General features: G+C 37.0%; 1 protein-coding gene across 4 annotated transcripts in view; it reads right to left on the bottom strand.

The window, feature by feature from the left end:
• The window catches only part of XPO1 (exportin 1), a 40,367-nt gene that overhangs the window by 10,838 nt on the left and 2,436 nt on the right, over positions 1-27,093 (bottom strand). For all 4 annotated transcript variants that reach the window (XM_042789498.1, XM_042789500.1, XM_042789497.1 and 1 more), the window contains exons 3-14: positions 24,687-24,818; positions 20,884-20,985; positions 16,859-16,931; positions 8,289-8,350; positions 8,167-8,211; positions 7,901-8,082; positions 7,370-7,418; positions 7,167-7,286; positions 6,937-7,065; positions 5,295-5,453; positions 2,313-2,510; positions 1,512-1,650 (exon numbers count right to left, since the gene is read on the bottom strand). In XM_042789498.1, the coding sequence (XP_042645432.1) occupies positions 1,512-1,650; positions 2,313-2,510; positions 5,295-5,453; positions 6,937-7,065; positions 7,167-7,286; positions 7,370-7,418; positions 7,901-8,082; positions 8,167-8,211; positions 8,289-8,350; positions 16,859-16,931; positions 20,884-20,985; positions 24,687-24,812 (1,384 nt within the window). In that variant the 5' untranslated portion in view covers positions 24,813-24,818. The remainder of the gene's footprint in view (positions 1-1,511; positions 1,651-2,312; positions 2,511-5,294; positions 5,454-6,936; positions 7,066-7,166; positions 7,287-7,369; positions 7,419-7,900; positions 8,083-8,166; positions 8,212-8,288; positions 8,351-16,858; positions 16,932-20,883; positions 20,986-24,686; positions 24,819-27,093) is intronic.

Below are 27,093 nucleotides of genomic sequence, written 5' to 3'. Positions count from 1 at the left end.
CTTCTGCTCTTTATTTCAGTGTCTTTAAGTCTGCTGGTTGCAGTAACCCACCATTAAAGTAGAGATGGTACTCCTAAACAAGTCTAGATGGGAAGATTCAAGTATCGCAACTCAGACTCTTGCACCAACCTCTAATCCAATTAGGGCCTCCAGTATAAAATTCTAAATCCCAGCAAGTCAAAATCAGTTTAAGGCCAGATGCAGAAACAGGTTTTTACTGTGCTGCAGAATATAGCGTCTACCACATCGCCACATTCTCGCCACCCCCCCACCTTTTTTTTTTTTTTATGAAAAGTGAATCTTAAAGATAAGACACTATAAGCAATAGTTAATACCAGACATCAAACACTAACTAAATCTGCATTTCCCTATAAATAATCTTGTACCTGGAAATATGGTTAAGGATCAGAACATAGAATAATTATTTTAATACACTAAAAAAAAAGTTCACGTTACATATGAAAAGCTATTAGAACAATTAATCTAATGCTAGCTGTACCTACACCACAAGTACAAAGGTGGAAAAAAAAATAATCCATGAATACCACATCACACAGCTTTTCCCCCCACACTCCTGGTTCACAATTCTGTCATTAAACACTCAGTGTTCCTTCAAAGCTTTTGTACGTGATAGAAGAACATTTAGTATTGAAGGTCTGATGTCCCAAACATATGACAATTCTAATCCTCCAGTGCCCCCTCAAGTTGCAGTTAGGACTGTGAATTTTTTTTCTTGCCTCAAAAAAACCTAAGTTATCACTACAATACATAGGAACTATCAATACATGGATAAAACGACCACAGTTGAACATCAGACTTCTAAAGATACTGGCATACTGGTATACACACACTAAAAATAAAATATACTTGCTACATTAAATGCTGTAGAAATAAGGATTCTGGTGTTCTTCAGTGTGCGCACAGCTTTTTTTTTTCCCTACATATGTAACTCATTGCAGCTTTTGTACTTTCAAGCAAGGTCATAAAACCTCGGCACAAACTTTAGACAAGATTTTTGAAGCTTAAGTTCAGGCTGGAAGCTTGTGTTTTGTTTGAGAATACTACAAAAATTTTTAGAAATATTCAGAAGACCCACTGAAGGAGTACATCATTGTTGCTGAGAAGTTCTTGCTCTACACAAGACTACAAGTGAAGTAATAACCATCAAGTCGACTTCAGAAAAATCCTTCCAATTTAACAAGTTTCTGATAAAACTAAGGTATCACAATCTGAAACAATTTGGTAAAGGAATATCAAAAGGTGTTGTTCAACAGGAAAAGGCAAGGGACAAAAATTAAGTAGTGTATTTCTACTTACAGAACACTACATGCTCAAAACGGAAAACTCCAGACCAACACTGCCACCTCCCTTTCAAGATTGTGTACTATTCCTCACTGATCATCATTCTGCCCACACAATAATTCAGATCAGATGCTAATATTCTGTAACATTCATGCTGCTGGTGCAGCTTCACAGACCTACAGCATAAAAACACCAGCTAGTACACTTACCCAATGTTTCTCTCATATTTTTATACAAGTTTATGGAATCTGTATCCTTCATGAATTCTCGTACTACTTCCCCTTGATCATTCTCAACAACTAGGACTTCTTCAGGTTTAGCCATACGGCTAACCATCAGCAATCGAACCTGTATGTTGCATAGGAAAGTTAAAATTGAATCCAACTATCATGAAAATACAGACAGATTCACAGGTATATCTAGAGCACTCTGGTCAGGCAGCCTGACCCATGTAGATAAAGGGTATACTCAGCACTTCATGAGGTTAGCTCACATGAAGCATCTACAGAGACATGTTAACTAAAAATCCATTAAGAAAAGAACCTGCTGACTTCTTTTTGTTAACAAGCTGAGTAGTTTACAAAAAAAAAAAAGAAGAAAAAAAAAACACAAACCCCAACCTGTGAAGTATACTTTCTAGAGGTTCAATATGTGTATGTAATATTAGGTGTCTTCTAAAACCACTTTTTCCATACACACACTTTTTTTTCCTGTAACACTACAGCTTTTATCTGTTAAAAAAACAGTTTAATTTCTGAAGAAATAGATGTGTATTATGTCTTACATTCATAATAAGCATCTTAAACCTGAAACACCACATTAATACTTCTGCCATATACTGGTGTCATCTTCAAGTATTTTCGCAAATGCTGCACATAAAATAACTAGAGTTGAATCAAGCTACTCAAAGCAAGAAAAATTTTCTTATGTCACTCCCCACGTGAAGCAAAATCTCTAGTTCACGAACAGTATCTAAGTCTTTACAGTACCTTTACTTAAGCATGGATTACCTTGGACAATACAGGCAAATAAAGCTGTCTCCTTGGAGGAACATCAAAGTGTTGACTTCCCGAAAGCAAAGGAGAAGCAGATGTTGAAAATGGACTTTCCCTGTAGAGCTCAGCAGCTAAATGATTCCAATATTCGAGACAGATCTTGAAAATTTCAGTTTCTTCAACTTCTGATACCAATAACATATAATGAAGAGCCTGGAAAAGTGTGGTTTAAGCATCTGATTACTAATTATTTATGCAGATAAAACTACATCGCCCCAAGTTCAGTTATCCAAATACTGATAAAATGCCAAATTAACATAGAAGTTAAGAACAAAAGGCATTAACATTGCAATAACATTACTTTCAAGTCAGAGTTCTGACTGGAAGAGCAACTGAAAACCAGAACGCCCTGTCAGTTACTGTTATTTTTAAAGTGTGTACCAATTCTTTAATCTGAAGTAGCCTAAAAACATCTTAAAAAAATGCCGTAGCCAAATTAGCCTGTTTGCAAATTACCAAACTCACCAACTCACCACCTCTGAAGTTTCTGCAAAGCATATTGTTTTAGAGTCTCAGAACCCCCTCAGCTGCTAGTTTCCATGACTGCTATTCTCAAGACTATTACTGCTACTTTGTTCCAGATCCTTATAGCCTGAAAAAATGGTGGCAACCATGAAAGCCATACCACTCACTTGCTTCCCACAGAAGCCATCTACCAAAATATTTTCCTTTTTATTTACGGACAGAACTGCCACAGCAGACTGAGAAGGGAAGGCCACTGATGCAATTCTGACAGAGATACCATCCACAGAAATTAGAACGACATAGCCAAACATTTCTTGCCTAACTTATTTTTTAGTCCCCTGGTCAAAGATACCAAATCACCAGCCCACCAGTGAACAAACAGAATGAAACAATGAAATCTGAAGACATTTTCACAGCTTAGGTACTAAAGCAACTCAGATCATTTTAGATGGTAAAGACCTGATTTAGCATCTCTATCTACCATGTCAAAAGAGGGATTCAAAACAACCATACATTAATCCTATACACATCAATTTTTCTTGGCAGTTTCACTTGCAATAACTTCTGTAGCTTCCTTCACTGGTCTACACAGCTCCAATGAATGTGTGGAACAATTTCAGAAGATCCGATACATCCAAAATGTAGGAATAAACACTTTAGAATGACATCCAACTAAGTAACTGTGTAACTACACTGTATTACACTGCAACTTACAGAAGTGAAATCTGCAACCATTTTAAGCCAGCCTAAGAATTTTGTGAAACATTTCAACATCCTATACAACACTCAGTCATTCAGAATTGAGTTCTGTACATTTCAGGTTTGAAGAATTTAATGTAAAGTATACCAGACAGGAGAGGAGACCAATACCTAAAAACTGCACTCCAATTTACACACAATTCCATGGGAATGCAACAGCTTCAGCCGTTCACACAGGTCTTCCTAATAAAGTCTCAACATCGGTAGAAACTTGAGCTGTGCTCCCTCAATTCACAGTCCCTTTGAAAGCTTACAACTTATCAGTTCAGGAATTATTTGGGAACTGTTGATAGTTCTTTTTAAAATGAACATGTGATAGTCCTTAGTCCATCGCCTAAATGAGCTACAACTTGGTATTTGCAACCAACTTACTAATACACGTATTTTTGTAGAGGGCCATCTCCAGAAGAAATGTATTGAGAATACTAGCTAGAAAATGGAGAATTCAGATGGGCATGTTCGATTAGGGCTAATCCACCTGCAAGATGTACTTCCCCCTCCCAATGGAACCTGGTCTCTGGGTTTAAACGGTGGTATTGTTTTTTCCACCTCTGTCTCAGGGCAGTCCCTCACCCTATAGCCTCCATACCTGCACAGGGCTTGATTCTGGGCACAGAAGTGGTGCTTCAAGGGGTTATAGAGCCAGTTTCATCCCCTTGGAGCTCAGCAGTGGGAGGGAGCTAGCAAAAAGGCACCACAGAACAGCTCACCCTCAGCAAAACTTTTATTCACAAATTAAAAAACATAACTGAAAACAACTAATTTGGGGATCTAACCCCACTACAGTATGATGTAGGACCCTGAGTGTTTAGTAGTCACCTAGAGTTTAAGCCCTTCCAACCTTCATTCTTAGCCGCATTTCCAATAATTTCCACAGATCCCAGTAATTTTGACAGTGAAGTTGTGCTTTACTGTCAAAACTGGAAAGAATGCAGCAGTCACAAAAAATAAGGTAACAAGCAGAGAGGAAGGACAACTGTAAATCTTCATTCTCAGCAATTGCTCTAAGACGGCTGATAATTGAGACCCACAGGTCCTGCTCCAAGACCAGTAGTATTACAAAATAAAGCATGCACAGCCATCTGGTAGAGTTCTGCCATTAAGCATTACTGGCATACGTTGTCTTTATTACACAGAAACAGACTGTCATCCTGGAAGACTGTATTTAAAGCTTTTCAGTTAAGCTTTGGGAAATGGCAAATTAAGCAAGAAGATACAACAGGATGGAAGCACTAAACTACAGCATGCGCTGGATGTACCCTGGAAACCAGCTTTGGATGCTGAATAAAAACATAACTGAGCTGCTTCACACAGACTGATGAAAGTCATAGCAACACCTTCTCTATACAGGAGGTAAAAAGAAAATATGGTATGTACAGACTCACGGAAAAAGAATATATGAATTTATTTTAAAGCAGTACTTAATACTTTCAAAGAAGAACAAGTAAGAAGGAGAGACTGAGACCTATGGGCTTCAAACACTGTATTAGTATAGGATTATTGAAAATAAAGTGCTATTGAAGTATCCTAGGAAACAAAAATATTCAAAGGCTTTTTGTATTCATGTGATTTACTAATTATGTGAAGAAAAGGTTTTTTTCCCATCTTACCCACTATAAATACAATGATCTAAAGATTATATTAGTATCACATCCGTGGAGTATAAGAACAGACTTGCTACATTTTTTAAACTGGATAAACTGAGCAACTTACCTCCATTAATGTTTCCCTCAGATTTAATCTCTTTTCTATAAGTTGACCATGTTCCTTGAGGAACGTGCAGAGAAACAAACTGAGGTTTTGAATGAAGTTCTGTTCATCATCTTTTCCATTTGAATATGCAAGTCGGATATTGGTATTTAAAGGAAGCATCTAATAAAAAGAATACAGACATAATCAAGAAATTCTCATTTTATACAGAACTACTGTATATAAACACATATTTTGCTCTTTTGGCAAAAAAAAAAAACCTCTGCTTTTCATGGCATCCTGTCTTTATTGAGCTTTCTTACAAGAAACTTTTACAGCTCTTTCATTTCATACTTGATCCCAAGATGGACAGTAAGGCAAAAATGCAAACAGATAAACGTCTCATGAACTAAACCTTTTTCCATCCCTTGTAACAGCAGCTGTAAACAAGGAAAGTATCTACTCCATCACAGACACTTCCAGTTGGCACCAGGCAAAGATGTTCCGAAAACGTGTTTGTTACCTGTCCCTGGTAACTTTACGTTTCCAAATATTACATCACCATAGTGTTAAAACAACAGGAAAAACCTCCTCTACAATATTTACAAATTCACAAGGAAGACTCTGAAGGACACTTAAACATTATAGAAATAAAACGTTTTCTACCTTGTCTGTCATTGAGTAGGGAACTGCATTATTTAATGTCAACACTACTAAGCTACAGACAGAGAACAAAGTTTAACACTTTTGCTGCTGCTGGCTTTCGTGTCGTTTTGACTATTCTCCAACTTCATATTACAAAACTAAGAGAGAGGCAACTACTTGCAATAAATACAACATTTTGCATAAAATCCATATGCAACAGTCATGCTAAAAATCTGCAGGTTGCAAAACATGTCAAATACCCAACTTGGCATTCAAGTGATGTTTTCAGGAAAAACTAAGGCCAGATGTATTGGCATTTAGAATCAGGAGCATCATCTGTAAAAACTGAGGAAGTAATGTTGAGCTACACAAAATAACTTCTGTGTATGCAGAAGTCTGCCTTTACCTAAATAAAAAAAACTATTTTTAATCCACTCAAAGGTGGGGGCAAGAGGCATTAAAAGAAGCACAGCTGTTCTAAAGAAGCTTCAAGATAGACCAACACTGCAAACAGAGGGGGGAAAAAAAGTTCAAAAAAACCTTTAACTGTTTGCTGAAAATGCAAATACAACAAGGAAAGCCACAAATCCATATACCTGAATCTGACCTGCTGAAAGGGGAATAACCAAGTTATATGACTTCAAAGCATGGCTTTATGAAACAAACATTTCTATCAGTTTGAAAAATTGAACAGCAACTTCCAGAAATAAAGTCAGTTTAGGTTTTACGAGTTATGCAGTACACATTTTGTTGCACCTCTCTCAACTTTTCCCACCAGACAGCCTGAGTGCTCAAAGCACCTCTTAATCAAAACAAATCAATGCAGCAGAAATACAGCTGTGATGTAGAGTCAGAGAAATACACTTAGCATCTTCTGATCAAGCCATAAATACTGCCAAGAACAGTATTTGTCCTATCAAGAGCTCTATAACAAATATAAACTTTTAAACTAAATTAGGTTCTACAGAAATTGTTTTTGTGAAATGAACCAATGAAAAGAAAGATTTATAAAAAATGTTACCTGTTTTAACTGCATCATTGTCAGTGTAAAAAGTGTTACAAACTGTTCTTCATACTGGCTTACACTGACACCTGCAATCTCTGTGAGGCACTTCAAAGAGACATTTCGGAACATGGGAACATTTAAGAACTATTGAGAGAAGAAATAAAGAGTATTACAAAAGTGTTGCACACTAAGCTTTTTTGAAACTTTTATTTAAACTTAAAAGCTGCCAATTTTTGCACGAGTACCTTGTATATTAGTGTGCTGATTAACTTGGTCTCAAATATATATCCCAGAGGAATCCAGTTCAGAAATCGTAGCAAAGTTTCCAAAGTTGCATGAACTAAGGGAGCATTTTGGGAGTTTTCCTGTAAATGACCATTAATATTTATGACATTGTCAGGCACAACGGGATAATTTTCAGAAGCCTCATTAAAGAAGTAAGACTTACCATCACAAACTGACACAGTTGAAATATCTGAGAGAATTCATTGCACATGCTGTAAAAAAGTATGTTAAAAGGTAAGCATTTTTGCATGCCATAAACAATCCTATCGATTATAATCAAAATGTCTACACTCACAGAACAGGTTCTGAAGACCTATGTTCATGAAGAAATTCACAAACCACTTGACTTTTACCCATTTTCATGATAATAATGCATATTTTGAAGTAGCCTGAAGCCCGTGCCTGCAAATTCTAGCTTGGAAATACAAGCAATGCTGAAAGCTCTGTTAGAAAGGTAGAAACCAGATCAGTCAACAGATGCTACCTGCAGTACAGTAGAAATGCCTGCGCGTACAAAGTATGTTTGGTATCACCTAAGAGTGCTGCTTTCAAGAAAAATCAGTAACCCACTCAGTCTCAGGAATCAAATTTAGACAGCTGTAGGTGTTCACTCAAAAGCTCAAAGTGAGATCAACTATTTAGCAGCAAGCACAAAGTCTACCCTACTTATTAAGATTTAAATACATAAACTTACCTGTCTTTCAAATGCTTAGCTTTTACTTGAGTAATCTGGCCACTGGAAAAATCAAACACTTCTTCACTCAATAGTTTAAGGATCACCATATTATTCTGACAAAGGCTTTCACTAGTCCTGCTTGCTCCCACAATATCGCTTATAAAAGTTGGCCAGTGCTTTGGCCATTCCTGTTTCAGTATCTGAAAAGTAAAGCATCCATATGTTAGATACATATGCAAAGCCAACAACTTTACAACAGGATTCAAAACTGAACTCTATCTTACCTGCACAAGAATCATGTTCAGTTTCCCAATATACACTTTCTCTTTCTGGATAAGAGAAAAGAAGAGTCAGGTTATGCATCATATTCCCCTCCCTCTTCCTCCCCTGAAAATAATTCACTTACTTCTACACATGTTGGATCAGATGAGGTCTTGATAATTAGGCCGACAACATATTTTTTAATACCTGCAGAAGAGTTAGGAATTTATTTTCAACTATGCCACAAATAATGAATGTAGTAAAAAATATTTTTAAAGTCTGATTCTTCACATGTTTTTAAAAAGAAACACCTCTAAGGAATGTGTCAGAAAGCATCTCTCTCAACATGCATGCTGTATGGAAAAAAAAATCCACCATTGGATCAACTCTGCAAGAGGATATTTCACATGTAAAAAAGTCTTTACACTTAAGCTATTTCAATAAAACAAAAGGAAAACAAAGTAAGGACTAGAGTGTACTTACTGTAATTTGCACCAGATCGATCTACCAGCTTCCTAAAGGCTGGAGGAAATTTTGAAACACTGCATTGGTAGGACTGCACAACACTCTTAAGTGGCATCCAGCACCATCCAGACCCTGACATATATTGCAGTAGGTCCTTAGAAATGCTGTGGTAGAGCTCCCTCAGTGAAATGTAGTTCTATGTATTCTGCATTTTCAGATAACACCTAACAACTTCAAAGTTGGCTGATATATTCTTACTGCCTCAGCCACATGTCCACAGTGGCAAGACTAAATAAAAACAACAATCCTCCATCTTTTTTAACTAATGCTTTATTAATAGAAAGTTAACCCCAAGAATAAATAGAGCTTTCTAAGCAGGACTCAAGTTTTAGTGCCAAGTTAGATGGAATTGCACAGAAAGCTCTAATACATCACCTTCGCTGTCTGTAAAAGTTCAGAGATGCTCCAGTTTACCTCAGTGATCCATTTTAAACACAGGAATTCCAATGCACAGCATTTACACGTGAAACACTGTGCCAGAGATTAGCAAAGTTCTCCCTGCGCAATCTTACAAGAACGCAACTTTAAAACCTTTACTCACTAATATAGTACAATACACTGGGATTTGGACTACTGTGCTTTCACAGCACACATGGATGCTATGGATTGCAAAACTATTAATAAATTCTAGTTTATTTGGTTTGCATTTTTTTTTTTGTTTACTTAACAATTGGTCAACTAGGGGCACATGCTGTATTTAAATTACTCATTTTGTTGTGTTTCTTCCACAAATGTTTGTACATTTGTTTTCAGCTCCACCACAGGGAAAAAAGAACAACCAACCAATCAAACAAACCCAAAACCCCCAACACAACCCAAAAGACCGTAGCAAGCTATACTGCCTGAAGCTTCATTTTGCCACCTAATCCTCAGCTCCCTCCTCACCATTAAACTATCAATTACTGAAGACATGGAAATAATGGCTTTCCAAGTGACTTTTCATCACAATATGCATATCTAAAACCATTCTGTACAGAAACATCTAACTTCAAGAAAAGCCATGCACAGAGGATCTGGAGTCATGAACTAGATGAACTTTATTAACAGTTCTACTTCAACCCAGCTTTGAGTTGAATGATCCATGTGAGCACATCAGGGACTGAACACTTCAAACCAGGCAGTGACTTCCTTGTCATAGGGAAGTTTCAGAATGTGTGTATGTTTTGGTGTTCAACTCCATGAAACCAAAATCTGGTTCCAATCTCTCCTTCAACAAGACAGTCAACTGACTGGCAAAATGCATAGGTTGAAAATTTTAAAGAGTTGTCACTTCCTGAGAAGAATGACTTATATTAAAGGCGTATCACTCTCCTCCGGCCACTATTTTAAGTTTTAAAACATTTCTAAAACTTTACCAGAGTTAGTCAGGTTTTTGTGCATTTCAAGCCTGAGCAAGAAGATTAAGAGAAACCGTGTGGTAAATGAATTCTCATGAAGTCTAGAAAAACTAGGTCTAGACTTTGAACCATTAGATACATACTAGACAGGAGCTGTTCTACCAGTAGATCCAATTACAAATGAAACTATTAATTATTATCAACTGGGATCACTCTGCACTTCTCCAGAAGAATAGTCATTAAAAAAATAAATATCACTGCCAGTCACTGGGTAATAGTTACTACCAAGCACTAGCATTAGTCTGACATTATAGGCCTGTCCCAGTATTTTAAATCTAAACCACACACACTTTGCTGAAGCATTACAGTAATTCACAAATGCAGTATGAAAGCCCCCAACAGTATAGAAGTAGGTTTGCAGTGCCAGAAACTAAACTGCCCGCCAAATCACTCAGGGAAGCCTACTGTTGCAATTCTTTGCATTTCAAAAAGGAATTAGAAAGTGAGTATTGTTCTTAAGAGTTCCGACTCCAAAACAACGTATTTTCCATCTTGATGTATCAACTGTAATATGCTGTTCAGTTACAACTTGCATGCTATGCTACCACTGATCTGGCCTTGAGATCAGAAGATGAGAACGGTTGCTCTGCTCCAAAACTTCTCCACTGGAGATAAAAAAAAAAAAAGTGACCACAGCTCAAAAAACCTAAAAAGATTGCTAGTTTTCACACGTCATGCTGCAGGCTTCTAAGGTCTTCCATCCAGTGAACAAAGTCATACTCTTAATGCCTTAAAAGCAGCAGCTATCCAATTCTCTAATGCTTTTTTTGGCTTAAATAGAATTTTCTACTGTTTTGTGGGTTTGCATTTTTTTTGTTTTGTTTTTAAAAAAAAAATTAAAAAATAAAAAAAAAATAAAACCCTGAAGCATTGTGGTTTCTGCTCCATACTTAATAGCTCATTTCTTTCTTGTTCCACAGGAAAGATAACTCTCTCAATATAACAAAAACATTTCAGATTTATACTCCAACAAAAAACAACACATAAGCTAGTTACATTTTTCAGCAGAACATGTCCAAGAAACCACTCAAGGGTGGTGGCCCATTGAATTTGCTAAAATCAGTGTGTTTTGAGAACTTAAAGGGAAGTCTTTTTCTAAGGAGACAGGTACAGGACACAGAGAAGTCATACAACCACTGACTAAGTCTCCTTCAATCATAGAAGCAGCTGAGCAAGTCTTAAAGACAGTAACACAATTGCCAAGTTCAGACCCTTCACTGAGCCAAACAGGAAGAGACAGACATTCTTTGAAAATAGACCTTCCAATAAAAGAAATAAACAAAAAAAAAACAACTAAAAAACAACACCAAAAAAAACCCCAACCAAAAACAAACAACACACAAAAAAAAAAAAAAAAAACCAACCAAAAACCCCCAACCACAACACCCAGGACACACATAACATTCTTAAAGAACCACAACTACACTGATCTTGTGACAACCTACAACCAAATGGAGTAGATCCTGTTTTCCATTCCAAAACTTTCACTGAGACAGCACTAGCAGTCCTAGCACCTGCTCAAAAACTTGTTCAGAGACTGAAATAATAGAAAAATCGAGTTAATGGAGAAGTTCAATAGTTTTAAAACTATTTTCTACCAGCTTAGCTCCCTGAACCAGTTCACTAAAGGTCCAAAGAAGCATGAGTACTGGCTCAGACATCAGAAAGTGCACAGGTGAGGAACACGTTTATCCACAGCTGTTAAGTAGTAGATCTGCCTAGTTCCAACCTCAAACTGTGTTCTAATTTTCAGAAGGGCTGGACATCATCACTGTCAGAACAGCTGGACTAACGCCACTGTGAGCATCTTCTGGTAGGCAAAGTATAAAAAGTACTTTTGTACAAAGTACAAAAAAAGGAGGATAGGGCAAGGACATTAATCCAAGGGCTTTTAGAACGTTTCTGGATGAACACTGGATACTGTAGTCCTTATGTGAAAGTTGCTCCTCTACAGGAGACAAACATACAGTAAAACTGAAGAACTTTCTGGAGGGAAAGTATTTTCACAGGTGACAAACTGCAAATAGAGCTGGACTAAGACAGCGAGAAACATCACACTATCCAACATCAGTAAATTCTGCAGTCTGAACTTGAGAATTCTGAAATATCCTAGAGTGCAATCTTTGGATGTGTTTTTAGAAGCTATTACACCTCATCTAGGCTGTGTAACCTGAGCTCAGAGGAGTTCCTGTCATGACTGAATACAGAATGTTACCATGAACACAGAGTCAGTGAGTGCACACCTGTGGGCAAAACCGTTCTTGTACTTAGGACATACAAGCACATCCCTTTACATAGTTACAGAGCACAACCATTTAACATGTTGAAAATTTTTCTAGCTGGTGCTGCAGATTTGAGTTTACACTAGTTTACTAAAATTAACAAATTCTCCACTTTAATATTAAAGAGTAAGAGGCATTAATGAAGCAGGTGGACATGTAGCTCAGCAAATTAACATTATTTTGCAACTGAAATTATAATTTCATGACCCAAAGCTGAGTTGTCCCCTCCAGGGATGTTTGTATGCAAACACACACTAAACTGTTTAAGTAATCCCAAAATGTGGTCAAAATACCATCTCACTCTTGGTCTTAGGAAACAGTGCTTTCCCATGTTGTCCCACAAATCATCTTTACCCATTAGTGGTGAACCCGATCAATCCATTATCTATTTGGTTTTCAGCATGAAAAATAAATTCTTAAGAAGAGCACAGAGCTTATCTTGCCCCTCCCCCCAGAAGTGCCATGTAGCTCAATCCCCCTTCTTTACACGGAGTCAGAACACATCTCTTCATGAAGCACGCCAGAAATTTCCATTAAAATATCTAATCACTTGACAGAAAAAATCTCTTCTACAGCAGCTTCTACTATACTAAAAGCTTTAGAGTTAACTCTAAGACCTTCCTGTGAGCCACTAAACTGCATCTTTCTCTGAACACTTCACTTGCCCGGCTCTCCCCGCCCCTTTCCCATTTCAAAATGAGAAAAAGTTGTACAAGCAATTCAGGTTTCATAATGAAGAAGTGCTTATTCATCCAGCTCAAAACACTCCAGACAAGCTCACTCTGTTCAAGGAAACAGAATTTCATTTCACGTTGCAGGATTAATGAAACATATCACTGAATTGGAAGACCAAGAAGCCTTTATTTCTAGGCAGGTTTTCACACTGGAAGAGAAAGTCCTACTGAGACCATAGCACTTTAATCAAATTACATCCTTTGTAAGTATTATTAAACAATCAACTCTACACATTATCAGGTGTCAAAGCAATTTAGTATCACCTCAATAAACTCAAAACTTTCATTTGCAAATGATGGTACAGTACTCTGAAAATAAGCCAAATTTGTCACTGTAAGGCATGTTCTGGAATATGCCACCCGCTTTTCACTAAAGCAGCCTCAGTAAGGTTTGAATGAAAAAAACCACATTACATCATTATGTGTAAGAGCAATCCAAAGCATTCTCTTAAGGACTAAATACATAATAAAGCGCAACTCTAATCCATTGCTATAGTCCATGACTAAACATGTCTCACGGTCGAGCATGCAGGCCAGGCATCTGATTTAACTGAATTTTACCAGTTCTGTGCCCCATAATTCTACTTCGGTCTAGATAAGCAATTGGTTCAAACTGCTAACAAAAAACAACAACAAAATCAAGAACAAGAAACAGCAGTGTAACCACCTAAGTATTATAGAGATGTAAACTGATTCCTCTTAGAATTATGGGAAGATACAGATGAACTCTCCGAAAGTGCTTACAATCCTCAACCTTCAAAATCAAGGACATATGAGGAACGACAAAAACTTTTTACAAGTTAAAAGGTACCAGGGCCAGAAGAGCTCAAGACCCAAAGCTACTTTAAAATAAAAGCACACTTAAGAATGGAGTTTCAAGTCCAAAGAATACATCTAAAAACTTATTTGCCTCCTTGCATTCCTAAATCCAGGGCTGAAGCTAAAACCTCCCAACATTCAGACAGAAGCAGTAACAAAACCCTGGCTAACCTCAAGGCCCAACAAGTCATTCTGATGTACTACCTGAGGTTAATCTAGAAAAAAACACCACAGACTCAAAAAATACAGTTCAGGCTCTGTACTTAATGATGTTTTTTATTTCGCCAAGATTTTTCAGAGAGGTTGTTTCAAAAACTTTTTCATTCAACAGCCCAATTTTGATCTGTTCTTAACCTTCAACTCTGAAGCACTGCTACTGCTACAAAGGGAAAACAGTATTTTTACATAAATGGACTTAGTTTCATCTTAACCAAAAGTAGATCAATCATCTGTATTTACTACACAAATCAATTTAGACATGTTACGTGTTACAAAGATACATGGTAAAATTAACTGATTTATAACCTGCATGAATTGCTTTCTTACTAAGCATTACTTTGTTGTATTGAGTTTCAGTTTCCTGCACTCGTATTTTATTAGTTACACTTCAAAAAGGAAAACCCTGTCAACTAGGGGAATGACTGAAATCAGAATCAAGGAAGCCTCAATGTAACCAGTCTTATCTCCCAGGTAATCAAACCACCTGAATGAGCTCTGGAACAGTTCTTTTGTACCAGCCAAAAAAATAAAAAACCAACCACCACCACAGACCAGATTAAACTGGATTAGATATGAAGCATTGCTTCTCCACCCTACACCAGTGAGGCCAAGATGGATCAAATGCTAAATATATCTGGTTCCTCTTCTATTGATGTACAGGAGAAACCAGACAAGTAAAAGCCAACTAACTCAATTCCCCCAAAACGTGAGGATAAAAGTCAATTTTATCATTTCAGTTTAGCTCTGTGAAAGGGAAAAATTTTTAAAAGGTTCAACTCAAGACACACATTTCTTAGAATGAAGGATTTTTTTTTCCTCTGGAGTCTTCAGAAGTACAAATGTCAGGAAAAATAAGAATAGAAAACTTGAATTTGATTGCTCAACTACAGACAGTGACTTTATTCTGCATTGTAATGTATCCAGCTATAGTTATTGCATCTTCTCAGATTACAAGAACCAGTCAAACAGTACACTACCATGACTGCAAACAGTGAAGTAACAAAAAAACTAAAATGCAATCTAAGAATATATCAGTTTCACAATTCATTTACGCTATGTATCCAGTATTATCTTGGCAGCTCAAGAACAGTTGAAATAATATGACCCAAAGCACAGTGATCAAACTCATCCTACTTTTAAAATTTAGAATGATGGAATTATATTCTGTATTAGGCACTTGTTCAGTTCCAAACTATCAAGTAAGCCTACGTCTGTGACATCTCCTATTCTGCTACACCTCCCTTCACCAGTGGGCAGTAGTAAGCTGAGTAATTGCTTCTAACTACTGACTCCTTACTTTCTTCCTGCCCAGCTCCCACAGCCCAAAACTGTAGGAAAACAACTTCCAAATGCAGAAACTAAGTGCTCGTAGTCAGGAATGTTACAAGACACGAATAAGTTGAGATACTCTAATTATTAAAAAGCACATAGAAGACAACTTCAGGGTGCTCCCTTAGTTTATCAAAAGGACATGGTTATATCTGAACCTTAGTTGAAGCTGTTCCCTAGAAACCTACAAGTCTGTCTCCAAGAGACTTTCCACTTTCAAAGAGAACTACACTTTATCAGTTAACCTATAGTTGGAAGGGAGGAGGAGAAAGTGAGAAGAATAACCACCACAAAGATGTGGAAATCTTCCTCTGCCCACTTATTTTCATCAACATTTAGAACCTAAGCACTGGGAGTAAAAATTTAAAGCCTATCTTAGCATTGTTAATAAAAGCTCACAGCAGAACACAGAAACTTGGAATCACTTTAACGAGCTCCAAAACCAGCTTTTAGTAAAAAGCCAAGTACAGAATGGTGACAACATTCACTGTCAAGAATTTAAAGGAGTTGTAGTTAATGTTTTGAAGTCCAAGTTATCATGACTTGAGAGAAAGCTACGCTAACAAGCACTAACCCTGTACTGCAGAGGTACCTCCATTTACTATAGCTAACATCTCAAATTCAACAAACATTGCAAGCTATAAGGGATGGAAGGGAAAAAAAAAAAAACACAAACAAAAACAAAACGCACTGTTTATTTTAAGACTTTCAGACTCCTTGCAGTGACAGAAGACTGGGGTTTGCCCTACACTGTGTTTCAAATTACATCCATCTAGCTGCATATACACTTAAGTGAATTAAAACAGACTTTAGAGTACCTCACTGCCTAAAAGAATGAATGACTATTAATAGATAAGACTATGCCTTTACTCACTGTTTCTATTTTAAAATAATTATGACTGCTTACAGTTTCAAAAAAGTTACATGTATCTACACATGCTACCAGATGGACCACAGTCTACCAGAAAAACAGCAGCGTACTGGTAGGGCTGCATCCACAGCCCAGGTAGGCTGAAGAGGACCTCCTGTGCCAAGTACAGAGACTCAAAACTTTTACCTCAAAGCCAGGAGCTACCCTCAGAAGCTGCCTAGGGTTAAACCTCTTCAGATAAATTTGGCCTGTAAGTCAGCACAAGACTTTAGAAATGATGTTTCAAAACTATCAGTCATACCCTTTTCCTTCCCATGACATCTAGAGAATTTCAGGTGCTCACCACCCCACTGAGACCATTATCACAAAAGGGAGAGGCACAGTTTCATCACCCAGAAAAGCACCGATGGTCTTAATACATGACAAAAAGTTACTAGCCTAATCGTATTTGCAGCTGAAAACTACTTACATGGCAACTGACAGTCTAAACCTCAGTTAATACACAAAGTTAAGAGGAAAAGACAAAAATCCCTCCCTACCTTCACACTGGTTCCTTGGAAGAATCTTCCATCTTGTTTTTATCACATTTTCCAAGATTTGCAGTCCATAATACTGAAATTGGAGAAGAACAGAATGTGAGTACATTACTGTAGGACTAACTTACTTTCAGGACTCTCATTCAATCAGACATTCACACTTAACATCTAAGACTTCAAGATTATTTAACTATAATTTTATTAAATACATGTCTATTCACCCATTTACTGAGGTTTCATGCATTTTTTGTTTTCTTGGTTTATTCTTTGCTACACTAAGTCCTGCTGTTTGATCATGCTCACACCAGGAGGGGGCGGGGAGGAAGGGGGGTGGGGAATAATAACGAGAAGCCCTCTGGCAGACAATTTTGGCTATCTGGAGAAGAGAAAATAGCAGCCAGATATGAATTTGCATCATAAATGACTGCTCTCATGTTCAAGTATTAACACAACCAGGCTCCTAAAATATTTAGCAGCTTGGATGGTCTCAAGCTTCCTATCGTTCCTCTAAGAGCTGAAAAAAAAAATCTTGTCTTAGCATCACATGTCCTGACACTGGCACTTTCTAAAGAAAGTACTACCCAAACTTCACTGGTGTGTTACTTTAGGAACAGCAAGACAACCCACAGGTTTATTTAATTTCAATACCCACCCCAATATGGCAGCTATTTCTACTATTTAAAGATGAACTTTTGTGCTCAGTCAAAGATTAATAAAAGTGTGAATAAGCTCTTGAAAATCCTTTTACCTTTCAGGAATTCCTTCCTACGTTCTTACCCGAAACCGTTACGTTTGCAAAGTAATCAGTAAGGGCAGTCCCTCTGCCCATTTGTCCCTACTGCCAACTCACAGTAACAGGGAAAGAAGTTTGTGATTATACGATCGAGGAACTTTAATATGTAAAACCCCATTAGCATGAATAGACAGAAGAGAAAAGGGGACAAGAAGTTTTGCATTTACTCAATCTGCAGTGGATTAGGAAGAAAAAAGTATCACATCAATGCCTGAAAGGTAAACTTGAGTTTTCACAGTTAAAAGTTTGGCTGAGAATAAGAGTTCTTCTTTAAAATGGTTAGTTGTTATACAAAGTAGTATCATTAGCATTTCAACCAAAGGGATCATATAAATTTCAGTTAAATTAAAAAAAAAAACAAACAACCAAAAACACAATGTAGACTGTCCCAAACTACATTGTATTAAAATACTATTTTTGCTGTTCTCATCTTAACATAACCTATATCCCTTTAATTTTCTATCTGACCCAAGTTCCCACAAGTTTCACAGGTACATCCTACGTTTGCTAAATATTCTGTCACCTTCCAAAATCTTGGGTAGCAAGAAAAATCATATATTAACAGAAAGTTAGCAGGACATTTTTTTCTTCATAGTCAGCAGCAAAGTCTAGCAACTAAATTTTAACCTGTACATTTACTTAATTACTTAACATAAAGGCTAAATGAAATCAAGCGAATGCGCAGAAGGAAAATGTATGAAAACATTCTTAAGCAAAATACTTCACAGGAAGTCATTTCAGCAACTGCTATAGATTTACAGACAGCATCTGCAACTGATCCAGGCTCACAATACAAAACACACTTACAAAAGCTTCTAACAATGTTGAAAGTATGAACATTGGTATCAGTGGTAACTTCCCTGAAGCAGATCTAAACACTAGTTAAATTTCTAGATTCTATAGGCACATGTATTAATAGCCCTTTCAGATAATAGCTAACCAAAAAACGTTAACCTTTTGCAGCCAAACTTTTTTCCACAACTCCACTTATTTAGCTTTTAAGACCAGAATAGCAAGTCTCACTTTATTTTACAAAAGCACTAGATGACCAAAACTTAAAAATTAAAATCCTGACATAAACTAAGGAAAGACCTCATCTTTAGAGTCTTTTTGTCCCCCCACTTAGGATTTCCTCTGAATCAAAGAAAAAGACAGGCACGTCTAGCAATTTGCTACATCTATCCCTCATTGTATGCCCAAGTATCTAATTCAGGCTCATGTATCTTGAACTGTGAAGAGGTTCATGCTGTCTAGGTTTCGACTCATTCTTTTGTACATGTGACTTCAGTTCTGCCCTCTGCTAGCATCTTGTTCATCTCTTCCTCAGTACTAGTATTATTCATTTTTCCTAACACTCACACATGAAATTAAATGGCAGCAGTAATAAAACTACTGTATACAATCTTCACCTACACATCCTTCTTGTCATACTATCTCTGAAGGCTTCAGCCGCCTCCCCGAACACTGCAAGGGACTTACTGGGATATTTTGTTTTTTTAAGCTTCATTTGTTCTGATGGTTCTACTTCTGGATATTTCCCCAGTAACGATACACACCGAGCCCAAAAAAAGTCACTGACACCAGTTACAAGTTTTGCCATTTGAACTATCAGAAGTGCACTTTTTAATCAGCTACTGCAACAGTACATGTGAACGCATTTAAACTGCACATAAAAGTCTTTCAAAACTCCTTTGCTCTTGGTTTGCTTATTTCTAATCGTCTAATGGCAATTCACTGCCCAGTTATGAAGATGAGGGACAGGTAACAGCAAAGACTGGAAAAAAGTATGAAATGATCCCTGTGGTAGAAATTTCTATGGTACCCTTATTATTACTTATTCTATGCACCGAATCCCTTTCCCTCCCACCTCCCAAGAAACAAAAACAATTGATGAACAGAATTCAGTTAAAGGGAATCAAAAGGGTAGACCTTGTGGAGGCCTGCCGTCAAAGCCTAGCTGTGTCAGTTGCACAGGAAGACACCCCTTTTCTTCCTATTACAAGCAATCAACATAATGGAACATTATGATTAATATCAGGTAGTGTTAACAGCTTTAATTAAAGAAAAAATATGATTGCATAAAAGCCAAATGTCATAGTGCATAAATTTAGCACCAAATCATTTGCAATTTATGTAAATTGAAGAATTCTTTACCTGTTGCTTTCTTTCTGTTCCTCTAATCATCTCATTTTTCACAAGACAAATTTGAGTTTTTAAAAATACTGTTGATAAATCAACTTAAACATTAGTAATGTCTGTCAGTATAAAAAGCAAAGTTTACCAGGCAAGCAAACAGGCAAACACTGTTACTTAAAGGTTAGCACTTTGAGGAAGTTCTTTAAACTGTTTTCCCCTAAACTTTGGAGAGCAACGAAAAAAATGGAACCGTTTCATGAATACTGCCTGATTTCAGAAACCATCCAAACATGATTATTTTCTGTCTGAACACGGTGTGTATCAAGCAGAAAAACATGCATGTCAGTTATTTGAGATAATAATCATCAAACTTAAAACAGTGAAAATACATTTCAATCAACTTTTTGTTCAAACTTCAGAAGTCTTAGGTAAAACATTTAAAATTGTAGAAAAAAACTGAATGCTGTCGCTTTTTAGTTTCTACCATGATGGATGGACTTAAAACAGCAGTACAAAGCAAATGTGTTCTGTATATTAGTAAAGACTAATCTCATACTACAAAGAGTTTGGGGTGCTTAACTTTCACTGATTGATCAAAATCTTGGCCTAATAAGGTTTCTATTTTGTCCTCAACACACCTAGGGACAAATTCTCTCCTCAGTTACGTGCACTTGGCTCTCTATCATCAAAAACAGCCAAGCACTTACCCAAGGACAAAATGTGGCTCTAGGAGACTTTTCATTACTCAGATGTATACAGACACACACCAGTCTTTGAAACTGGCATTATGCTTGTGTGTGCCTTGGGAAAAAAAAAAAAAAAAAAAAAAGCAAGCATATTTCCAATTTAGCTCTTCCTCTTTTTTTTTTTTTTTTTTTTTAAAAAAAAAAAAAGGAGAAAGAAACTCTTGTCAATGTAAAAGGAGGTTTAAATGTTTTGTCCATTTACAGTTCTTGTTTAAAGCCAACTTTGGGAACAAGACAATTAAAAAGATATGGTTTGAATCAAGAAGGTCTACGGCTAAAAATGAGATACCTTCCTCAAAGTTTATGAATGGAAGAAAGAGGAAAACCAAATAAATACAAGTTAATTTGCTTACTTTGGTATTCATGTTCTGAGAGAACTCCAAAATAGTATCAACTCTTGTCCACGCATCAGGATGTTCTTTTAAGTGAGTCAAGACTTCCTGTGCCATTCTTTGCTAAAAGTAAGTTTGATAAAAAAAAATATTAGTATTAGATTATTTTTAAAAATTATATACTATCAGTGAGGACATTAACATATAACAGGCCTTTAAATCACTTATCCAAGAGTTAAGCAGAATTCGATCAGGAGCAACAAGTCTCCTAAACCTCCTTCTGCATGACAGTTAAAAAGTTTATCAACAACCTAACTCCAGAAATGCATTGATGCAGGACTGTCATTTATTTACTTCCACTCTTCCATACTGAATCTATCTAGACCAGCCATGAGTATGTGAGAACAACACACATTACAGGGTGAACATACTAGGGAATGAAGCTTTCTCCCCTTCAAGAAAGCAATCTAGCTCTACTGGAAGCATTCATCTAAAATGCCAGCTTTAAGAAGTACTGTATCATGCTGAAAAGTTGTTGATGTAACAACTGTTGATTTGATTTTGAAGAACCACTGAGCTGAGCTACAGAGGTCTTCAATCCCTACTTCTGAGGAATCCCTTGATCTAAGTTTACAAAACAGTAATAAAAACTGACTGGGCAGGATGAAGGGAGCTGGTCATGGTAATGGTTTGTTCTTCCTTGGGACTGACATTACCAATTACTGTACTAGGTACTATAGTTTCAGTAATTTGCAAAACCTCATCTGAAGCAATTGCACACTGAAACAGCTGAATTAATTTTAGCTATCCTTTTCATAAGCCTCGAGGTCCACAAGCACTTTTTCAGGGAGTGAAATTATGTTAGTTATTTCCAAAACTGCAGTGTACTGACAAATCTTGCTGCAAATTATATCATCTACAAGCATCATCACTGTCTTACCACCAAGATGAACATTTTACATCACAATTAACAGAACTTAGTTGACTCCTTCATTGCGCTGTCGAGCCAATTCAATGGAATTACAAAGCAGTTAAGCTTTTACTTTAGAATTAACTTCAGTTAAACTTACTACAGCTATGCAGATTTCTAGTCTGCTACAAGAACATACTTGAGCTAATCATCAACTCGTATAACAAAACATGTATTTGCAGTAAGACAGGAATCCCATCAACAACCAAAATCTATATACATATAATGTGAGAAACAGACAAATCAGGTATGGGATTTACCAAATTAAAATTGAAAGCTACAACAGTAAAAAGCAAGGATGTTGGAAATATCCGTACAACACTAGCATCCCTACTTAATATAATTGAGCATAGTGGAGCAATTTCCAGTCTGATACTGACTTTGACTAGCAAGTAATTCCCTGTAGATTTGATATGAAGAAGTACTACACAAGTGTTCATTTTAAGTCCAAAACCAGTACAACAAATACTGTCATAGTATAACATCAGAGCATTAATGAAAAAAAACAAACAAAAATAGGCACTTTTGATGCAGTTTAGTTTAAGAGGGAAAGAACAGTTGTATTACTTCCAGGTTCAACCTGTGTGTGTTTTTATACTGGCCTCCCTAGTGCTTCTAATACTGGTTACGTATCACTGGACAAAATTTCAACACCAGCAAAATACAAATACTCAGTATCATTCTCCCAAGCACTGAAAAGTTTGCTCTCATACCCACTAACCTCTTTTCTGAACATAATTCTAGTTGTTTTATAAAAACAGTATAAATTTGACAGTAACACTTAATCAAGATTGAAGCCTCACTGTGTTGCTGCTACCAAACAGAAAATCAGCTGCAAATAATCCTCCTGGACATGTGCAGGTCTAACAGACCAGTGGAATTAAGAGTCTGGGATGAGTTCAGGTAAATATCTACAAGTTCTCTACAGTCTCCTTAGTCATGTGTTGGACTGGGGTGGGGTCGGGGACATACTTTCTTTTCAGAGTAGTATACTCCCCCCAAAAAAAAGCTAAGAAAAGAAAAAAATGTAAAACTCGAGGACAGAAAACAGTTTCTTTCTTGCCTACTATAGATCAGCAGAGAAGAGCTTTGCAAGCAGAGATAACAATTAAGCAGGAGGAGGAGCAGGTGAATCTAAAAGCAAGTTCAGCATGGGCCATCCAGGCTGCACTCTAAACCTTTTTTACCCTAACACTACCTTACCTATTCCAGGCAAACCACTATTAATCTCCCAAATTTAGTATTTAGTTTCCTCACCATCTATTAATGCTGCCACCCTTTAAGACATGATTTGAGCTGTCAGGCTCCAGAGAGGAGCGTTTTTTTTCCTGTAGGAAATTTTAAACTCCTTGGAAGATATAAGAGCTCACAGACTTACTGGAATCTGTCTCCACCTTTGGGAAAGTACTAAAAGAGCAAACCAAATCTTCATTAAAGTGACATATATTAATACATGTATTTATAGTAAGTTTGTATCATAATTCACTTTTGCCAGTTAAGTGCCAACTCTTCAATTTTTGCTTCTTACTGAATCAATCTTCTAAATACCAGAGACTATACCCATCTGTTTTAAGTGAAGCAACTTCTCACAATACCAGAACAATAGCAATTTGATCACTGTATTTAGTGTTAATCCTCCATTTTCCTTACAAACTTTCCCAACTTTTTAAACTCCATTTAACCCAAACAATACTATAAGCACTACCTATTTTGTAAGGCAGTAAACAAACTTATCACTTACTAAACTAGCACCCAGAAGTACATACACTTTTCAGGCAAAAGCTACAAGCAGTTTTATGTCATATGATCATTTCAAAACCTACAGCTAGTAACTGAATTTAGGAAACTCAAAACGCAAATATTTTAAAAAACAGCAAGGTATTTCAGAACCTGCAGGAATCGCATTAGTAAGCCTTACAAAAGGTTTTTGGGTTGTTTTTTTTTTTCTTTTTAAGAGAGATAGACAAAGCAAGTATAAGCAAGTATATTACTGTTTATTCTAGCAGTTGGAAGGAATAGAAAAGCATCAGCTAGTTTGTCTCATTTTAGTTCACTTGCTGTTGTGCAAGTATATCTGAGTAAGAGATGCCTGACACTGAAACTCCCAATTTGTTAAGCATGAACGATTAAAATTTGCCAGAAGAGGAACTATGCCAACACCCTTGTAGCAATACTTGCTTTCAACATTTAAGTCTCATTTCCAAAGTAGTTCCAAGAAATAGATAAAAGCAATACAAGATTCACTTTCAAGACAATATATACAAACACACAGATGCACATATTCCCCCAATTTAAACTAAGACTTCACTAAGTCGAAAGAAAAGAGTGCAAGAAGAACCTGTGCAGACAAACGGTAATGGGGAAAAACTAGACACAAGAAAGGACAAACTCTTCTCTAAAATGTGACATGCTTCTTTACAAGTGCCAGTACAGCAACAACATCGTTAATATTTTTCAATACAGTCCTTCAGTGAGGCCAATGTTAAATTTATAGTTTCACAATCCTGTCCATGGTAATAAATAACAGGTAACTCAGACCCTCCTGAGGAACTAAGTCAGAGAAGGCAAACTGCAACTAGAAGTGACATTACCAAACCGTACGCTAATACCTTGCAACAGCAGAAGGCATGCTAAAAAAGAAGCCACACTAACATTTTTTTAAGTATCATTTCAATGTTCATTACACGAAATCTGCCTTTAAACCAGGACACGTGAGTCACCAGTAATATTCCAATCACTAGCAGAGTAAATTCACTCATGTTACTGATCTTTATTAAAGTGAATTAATTTTGCTCAACTCATTTGTTGTCAGGTTAAACACGGTCAATAAACGTAGGTTCTAAGTCCACATTACCTGCGCGCCTTCTCCATGGTACAAGCAGTTCACCACATTGTCCAACAGATTGATATCCAGTTTCTGGTTAAAATCCAGCAGCTGACGAGCTGCATGGTCTGCTAACATTGTCATAATTGCTGGCATAGATTACTGCAAAATAAATTTTAAAAATGTCATCAATTAATAAGAAATTTTTACTAGATGTAGTTTTAAAGCATATGCTCCAACTTAAGCATCTCATTTGAATGATATGAGCTATGTTATCAGTACTAGACAGCACTGAATACAACACTCCTTCAGTTGTTAAGGAAGTAGCAGGACAAACTTTCTGAAAAATTCACACATCACTATCCCAAACCAATTCTCAGGGTCTTCAGCAGCTATAACACACACTAAGAGTCTGACTAGTCAATGGGCTGTACTATCAGCAAGCTAAAACTTAATTTAACCCTACCAGTCCCTAAACATGTATAAACCAGTAAGTTTGCTAGTAGAAATACCTGGCTGTCATTACCAGCAAAACCCACACTAGCCATCGCAGTCAAACTTCGAATTTCCAAGGCCAATGTGCACATTTAGAGGATCAGTTTTAAAAGCTTTTTAACAATTGGCTACGGAAGTGAAATGTGATCTACATACACAGTACGAAATTAGCCAGAAGGCATTTTTCAAATACTCGGGGAAAAAAAAAAAAAAAAAACAACAAGTTAACTACATGCAAGTAAAAAATTACCATTGAAACTAAGGAAGTTGACTGTTTAAGGCACTTTGAGAGGATGAATTAAGGGGAGTGTTAAGTCAGCAGGTTACTGGACGTACCACATTAGATCACTTCAAACTGAAATGGAATTCTACTGGAGGTTTCAGGTCCCATAAAACCAGCTACACATGCATTAACTCTTTGTCCTAGATATAGCAGTCTCGATATTATGCAAAGTCAGGTGGGGTGTGTACGATTGTGGGTGCGCATATAAGATGCTTACCAGAGACTGGTACAAGATAAAGGCCATCACAGATTGCAAGAAAATAAGCCAGGAAGCAGAGAACCGGGGATGGTAAAAAAGTCTAACCTTTTGACACCACTCCCCCACATTGGAAGTACCTGATCCAGTTTATTGCTGCCTTCTCACAGCCATTGGCAACTCTAACACATAGTTCTCTCCCTCCTCCTCTACAGCAGTTCTCCTGCCATTCACCCTCCTTTTCAGAATCTTCCATAAAGCTATGAATTTCGTATAAAAACTGCTCACTTGAGAAATAGCTGGAAATCTGGACATGTGCAAGATCACTAAAGTAGTTATACTAGAGCTACCTGCATACTCAGGAAGATACAATCTGAAGCTCTTCCAGAAACACTCCCCCCTACGTCCAGCCAACCCCTTCTTTAGAGTAAGCTAGAAGTCAGATCTGCACTTACTAAATAACTTCATGTGTAAATAAGAATTTGGTTTATGCCTTACATATTTAAGCCATGCTCAAAAGTAAAGAGCAAGACAAACCTGTGCCTCAACCCAAGAAATTACTTATTAAGTGGAAGTCCTAGAGTAGCATACAGACAAGGAAAATCTTTTGTTTAGAAATGCCTATTTGCAAGTAGTGTCAAGCAATTTTGCTTACTTCTATACAGAAAGATATTAACTTCAAAAACCCCAAACATTCTAATTGTATTTTGAAGTAAAGAAACTCATTTAGTTAGTATTGCTACACTAACGTAATCATTCTGAGGGCTCCATCTCAACATCCAGTCAGCCTTTTTACAACATCTACCTGGAAAACCAGAAGGAAATAAGCACCAAGTAGAAACCAGAATAAATTAAACCTCACACTCCACATCTGCCCTTTCCCCCCCCCCTTCCCCAACTCCTGAAATTTCCAAAATTGAAACATTAACTATGGAAGCAAGAAACAAAACAGCAGGGAAGGCTGATCTCATTCTTTTAGCTCAGAAGAACACTTGAAAATATCATCTCGCAAAGGGTCAGTAAGCAGCACTACTCAAAGGAAATTGCACCAATTAATACGCTCTGCAGCTTAGAGCGGTTAATACTCCCACCAGACACGCATGCTTTCAGGCACGCCCCTTTTTGTTCACATCTGGCCTCCATGGCTGAACTGCGAGCCGGGAAAGCGGTTTGGAAACTACAATACATGTTGTAAATCAGTCCTTCCCCAGGTAGGGCCATTCATTTCAGATCTAAGCCTCTTTTGGTGGTTTTTATGAAACCCCAAGAGCGCAAACGAGGAGCCACGTGACCAAGAGAAGTTATTAACCACATGGAAGCAGAAAGGAAATGTTTTGAATAGGGCCTTTTGCCACTCCCAGCATTATCTTCAAAATGACCTACCTACTGGCAAACTGAAATAGAGAAATGGCGGCTTTGTGGTCAATACCAACTGCAATCAACTCGATTTTCTACTCTTAACA

Source organism: Tyto alba, unplaced genomic scaffold (genome assembly GCF_018691265.1).
Source record: "Tyto alba isolate M040663 unplaced genomic scaffold, T.alba_DEE_v4.0 Super-Scaffold_16, whole genome shotgun sequence".
NCBI classification, from domain to species: domain Eukaryota; kingdom Metazoa; phylum Chordata; class Aves; order Strigiformes; family Tytonidae; genus Tyto; species Tyto alba.
Note: the sequence above shows the minus strand (reverse complement) of the source record. Positions and strands in the feature narration are given on the sequence as shown.